Consider the following 6000-nt stretch of genomic DNA (forward strand, 5'->3'; position numbering starts at 1 on the left):
TGAACTCAAGCTGTCCTTCTGCCTTGGCTAAATTAGTTTACCATGACTCACCTAAGTTCTTAAAATATTAAAGAACATTAGTCTTATGATCTAGTCAAAGTCAAGACCTGTTTAAATCCAAATGTCTAAAATAAGTTTAGAATTGTCCTTAAACTGAGAAACTAATAATTGTTCCTGGAGATAGACATTTTCGTAGATGCTTCCAGCCTACGTGGGAACTATGCCGTAGAAATTCTAGCTTCAGGCTGAGCACAGGCCAAGGCAGGTGGATCACCTGAGGTCAGGAGTTCGAGACCAGCCCCACCAATATGATGAAACTCTGTCTCTACTAAAAATACAAAAATTAGTTGGGCGTGGTGGCATGCACCTATAATTCCAGCTATTCGGGAGGCTGAGGCAGGAGAATCGCTTGAACCTGGGAGGCAGAGGTTGCAGTGAGCCAAGATTGTGCCATGGGCAACAAGAGCGAAACTCTTTTTAAAAAAAAAACAATAATTTTAAAAAAGCAGATATTTTACCAGTTTCATCCTTTTTGGGAGACATCCCACTTGGAGCTTTCTGGTTTCCTACTCACATCTGTACTCCTTAAACTGCTTGCTCTGAGCTTCTGCTATATAGCATTGACTTTAGTGTCATCCATTCCTCCTCCTATCTTTGCTTTCCCCATTCCATCCTCCTCCCTTCTTTTTCCCCTCCTTTCCTCTTTGTTTGTGTGTGTGTCTGTTTCTCCACCTCCCCTTTCTCCTTCCCTTTTTCTCTGGATGTTCGTTTTTCTTTAGCATCCTTTTCTTGTGTTGCTAATACAGTATTTTCTTTGAGAGTGTCAATAGTAGTTTTTTGAGGAATTTATCTTTTTCTTCCAAAATGTCTGTTTCTGCTTATTTGTTTTTTTTACCTTATATTTGCTTTTGTCTTTGTTTTCCATGTTGAAGGCTTTGCTCAAATGATTGGCAATCCCAGGCCATCTGCTCATGATTAAGAGTGGGGGCGCTAAATCAAAAGCTGTTTGGAAAGCCCTGAGTATATGCTTTCCTCAAATGATTGGCAATCTGTGGCTGTCTGCTCATGAGTGAGAGTTGGGGGCTGAATAAAAAGCTGTAATATTTGGAACACTCTGAGTACATGGTTGGGTCTGTCAACTCTGAACTTCACTTTTGGGTGATCAGAGTGAGTTGTTTGTTGGGGAGCCCTTAGTTTAGATACTTCCTCTTCATCCTGTCAAATTTCCAATAGAAGAGTATCTTATCTAGAAGTTAAAGGTGAGTTACTAATGTGTTTGGGAAAAGAATGATGGGTTTCTGCATTCACATTTCAGATTAGTTGTCACATAATCCTCTTTTGGGGTATAGTATCCATGCCCTCAACTGTTTGGTGTCCCCCAGTTTAGCGCTGCTGTTTTATATTTTTATTATAGAATTTATCCCCAGACTTCTTTTGTTGTGGAATAGGGTCAGTATCCTAAATGGATTTCTCAAACAGCCTTCACCCAGTCCTTCCTTCTCTTCCTTGTTTTAAGATCCAGAAGTACTTGTTGCTAGTTCCCGTGCCTTTTGAAGAGTGTAGTATATATTGAGTTGGTTGACATGTTTTTCTTCTGCTGGCTTAGGATTTTGTTTTCTTGGGAATCCAAGGTTGGTTATATTTGTTCATCTGGTTTTTCAGAGCCTATTTTTTTTTTTCCCGTTGTCTCTTACTTGTTCGTGCCATTCTACTGGGTTTGTTCTTCGAAGTATTTAGGTGTGTTGTATCTCCAAAATATTTTTTTTTTTTTTTTTTTTTTTTTTGAGACGGAGTCTCGCTCTGTCGCCTGGGCTGGAGTGCAGTGGCCGGATCTCAGCTCACTGCAAGCTCCGCCTCCCGGGTTTACGCCATTCTCCTGCCTCAGCCTCCTGAGTAGCTGGGACTACAGGCGCCCGCCACCTCGCCCGGCTAGTTTTTTTGTATTTTTTTAGTAGAGACGGGGTTTCACCGTGTTAGCCAGGATGGTCTCGATCTCCTGACCTCGTGATCCGCCCGTCTCGGCCTCCCAAAGTGCTGGGATTACAGGCTTGAGCCACCGCGCCCGGCCTCCAAAATATTTTTAATTGTATCACTCATCTTTAAGGAGCTTAAATAATTTTAAATAATTCAGTATGCAATAATTGTTCACATTTCTCTTAAAATTTATCTTTTTTCTTGAAAATTTTAGTGATATATAATCAAAATGATAATTTTAATACTTATTTATACTACATTATTATTTTCATGCCTTCATTTTAGATTTTGAATTTTTTAAAAGTAAGGTGTATTGCTTAGTTGTGATTTTTAAATTGTTTTTTAAGAGACAGGGTCTTACTCTGTTGCCCAGGCTGATTTTGAATTTTTTTAATTGAAATATTTGAATCATGTTTTTCAGTTATTAAAACCAGACCCCTGCTTTTTTGCCATTGATAACGTGTAACAGTGTGCACCATTGATTTGTACATGGCTAGATAGAATTTTTCTTTCATTGAACTTGCTGTCATGTTAGGATAGGTCACAGAGGATTTATACTGACTGAGCAGGAGAGAGGCAATGCTGGAAATATCCTGCCAATGTATACCTTTCCTTCTTAGGCTCATACTGGCTTCCTTTCTCCTCTTTCCCAGTAGCCTTAGAGAGTCAGTCGTTTCTTGCTTTTTAACTTCTACTCGCTGTTGCTACAGATGAGGGCTTGCTTTATCCTTCTCTTAACTCATTCTGTAGATGATTCTTTCTCCCCTACCTGAAATATGACGGCAGGTTTCAGAGGTTTTTACTGCTAGAGAAAGTGATAAAAGTGTAAGAGTAATAAAGCAATCCTTGCTTTTGTTTGAAAGAGTGAGGCTTGAGACTGGACGCGGGGGCTCACACATGTAATCCCAGCACTTTGGGAGGCCGAGGCAGGTGGATCGCTTGAGGTCAGGAGTTTGAGACCAGCCCAGCCAACATGGTGAAACCCCGTTTCTACTAAAAAATACAAAAATTAGCTGGGTGTGGTGGTGCACGCCTGTAATCCCAACTACTTGGGAGGCTGAGGCAGGAGAATTGCTTGAACCTGGGAGGCAGAGGTTGCAGTGAGCTGAGAGATCATGCCACTGCACTCCAGCCTGGGCGACAGAGCAAGACTCAGTCTCAAAAAAAAAAAAAGTGAGGTTTTGATTTTTTTTTTATTAGTTTCAATCACATCTTCAGTTATTTTCTTTTAAACCCCATATACCCTGTTCCATTTTAAATTTCTCCAGCTTCATTCCTGACTAGCAGGATCATTTCACTTTCTACATGTGAACCTTATACTATAGTGCTTCTCAACCTCATCAGAGCCAGTCCTCCCTTTTTAAGCAAATAATTTGTAATTCTCCCTTTGAGATCCTTAAATAAAATGAATAGATAAAACAATCCACTTAAAAAAGTTAAAAAATTAATTGCCCTATTTGTAATATACAGGAGAAACCAAAGGGAAGTAGTTTATAATAAAGTAGTATATATTTTAATATTTAAATGTTTGGATATGACATACAGAGATAACAGATGCCTCCACAAGTTACTCAATTATTGTGTGCCACAGGGGGATATGGAAAGCTCTGTGAATCCTAATTGGTAAAGTATTTGGATGACTACCTGAACACCTAACTCACATTTATCTGTATTTTAGAGAAAATATCAGAGTATGTTCTACAGTTTCTTTTTTTTTTTTAATTTAAAAAAGAAGTGTAATTAACTTAAAATGTACAGATCCTAAGTGTTCAGTTTGATGTTTGAAGAGACAGTGAATTTCCATGATGCCAAAAAGTCTCCTTGTATCCCCTTCCAGTTAGTTCTGTCGTCATTTTCTGATTTCTATTTCTGTAGGTTAGTTTTGCCTGTTTTTGGGTTTCATATATGTTGAATCATACAGTGTGTACTATTCTTTTTGAGGGTGGGGAATGGAGAGAGAGATCTGTCTGCTTTCACATAACAAGTTTTTGAAATTTATCCTGTATTGTTTATTCTTTATTGTTATTATTCTGTTGTATGAATATACCATAATTTGTTTTCTTCTTCTTTTGATGGTTATCTGGGTTGTTTCTGATTTGGGACTGTTAATAGTGATTACTGTGAATAGCCTTGTACAAGGATTTCTGTGGGCTTATGTTTTTATTTCTTTTTGCAAACAGTAATGAAGTTGCTGGTCATAGTGTAGATACGTGTTTAACTTTATAAGAGACAGTGAAACCAGTTCTCCATATTAGTTATGCTGTTTTGCATTTGTCCCAGAAATGAATGAGAGTTCCAGTCATTTAGCATCCTTGACAGCATTTTATGTTTTCAGTCTTTTTGTTTTTAGCCATTCTTATAGGTTCTTAAACTATTTTAAATGTTTTCAGTGTTCTTTCTGGAAATAAGCTTATTTATTGTTTTCTTTCCCGTTTGGGTTTCATCCTTTTCCTTTGTCCTGTGACATTTACTTGTCCATCTGCCAAAATTTTGTTGACACATCTCTTGCTGTGATCTCTTGTTGTGATCTCTTCTCTTGTTATTTGTCCCCTTTAAAAAACTTTTGTTTGTGTTTTTTTTGTTTTTTTTTTTTGTTTTTTGAGACAGAGTCTCGCCCTGTCACCCAGGCTGGAGTACAGTGGCATGATCTCAGCTCACAGCAACCTCCATCTCCTGGATTCAAGTGGTTCTCCTTCCTCAGCCTCCCGAGTAGCTGGGACTACAGCTGTGTGCCACCACGCCTGGCTAATTTTTTTTGTATTTTTAGTAGAGATGGGGTTTCACCATGTTGACCAGACTGGTCTCCTGGCATCAGGTGATTCACCCACCTCATCCTCCCAAAGTGCTGGGATTACAGGCGTGAGCTACCACGCCCGACCTTTTAAATGTTTTTTTTTTTTTTGGTTTGTTTTTTTTGAGATGGAGCTTCGCTCTTGTTGCCCAGGCTGGCGTGCAATGGTGCGATCTCAGCTCACCGCAGCCTCTCCCTTCTGGGTTCAAGTGATTCTCCTGCCTCACCCTCCCAAGTAGCTGGGATCACAGGCATGCGCCACCATGCCTAGATAATTTTGTATTTTTAGTAGAGACGGGGTTTCTCCATGTTGGTCAGGCTGGTCTCGAACTCCTGACCTCAAGTGATCTGCCTGCCTCAGCCTCCCAAAGTGCTGGGATTACAGGCGTGAGCCACCGCACCCAGTCAGGTTAGTGAATTCTTCAGTACCCAATCTACCAAATGGAGAGGAGGCTCTTACTACTCAATTGGATGTCACTACTGTTTTTTGACTGAAGAACTAATTTTCCTTCTTTCTTCTTTGCCTTCCTTTCTGGGCTCTTAATTTTCTTGAAACTTCTACTTAGGTATTGTTTTGCTAAGGCTTATTTTCAAGGGTATCATGCAGTGTTTTAAAAACATTTTAGTTATTAAAGTTTCCATTGTAATAAAATGTTATCTTTCAGAGTATCTTAAAGTGAGGTCACATGACCCTGAGGAAGCTATTAGACATGATGTTATTGTGTCAATAGTTACAGCTGCTAAAAAGGATATTCTTCTGGTCAATGATCACTTACTTAATTTTGTGAGAGAGAGAACATTAGACAAACGAGTAAGTACGAATAAATAATTACTAAGTTTTCATTTTTAATACTTGAAGTTTAACAGTATTTGAAAATATATTTAAATATATATTTAAATATAATTAGCCTTTTTTAGGGGAGTGGAGGCACTTTAATATTTAAAATTATCTTTATGAGTTTTACTTTTGTTATATTAAATTGTATCAGTTTTTCTTCATTAAAGATATTTATTCTAATCCCAAAAATAAGACAGCTCTTAATGGTAGTCAGATGTTTAGCGTGTATACCAGTGTTAATGATAAGGGACTTTTGTAAAAGCCTGAGATACAACTTCTTTTATGTTGTTGACTCTTCTTTTTCTTTCTTCTTTCGGGGCTATTGTTGTTATATGGGTATGAATTGGTAGTTGTCTAGCTGATTGCATTATAATTTTTTTTTTTTTTTTTTTTTTTT

General features: G+C 38.2%; 1 protein-coding gene across 1 annotated transcript in view; it reads left to right on the forward strand.

Annotated features, from left to right (window-relative positions):
* Positions 1 to 6000, forward strand: part of PDS5B (PDS5 cohesin associated factor B) — a 127029-nt gene that overhangs the window by 33666 nt on the left and 87363 nt on the right. Inside the window, 1 exon segment of the mRNA XM_017855519.1 lies at positions 5431 to 5576. Within this exon segment, the coding sequence (XP_017711008.1) occupies positions 5431 to 5576 (146 nt within the window).

The sequence above is a fragment of the Rhinopithecus bieti genome, unplaced genomic scaffold (assembly GCF_001698545.2).
Source record: "Rhinopithecus bieti isolate Rb0 unplaced genomic scaffold, ASM169854v2 scaffold_41745, whole genome shotgun sequence".
NCBI lineage: Eukaryota > Metazoa > Chordata > Mammalia > Primates > Cercopithecidae > Rhinopithecus > Rhinopithecus bieti.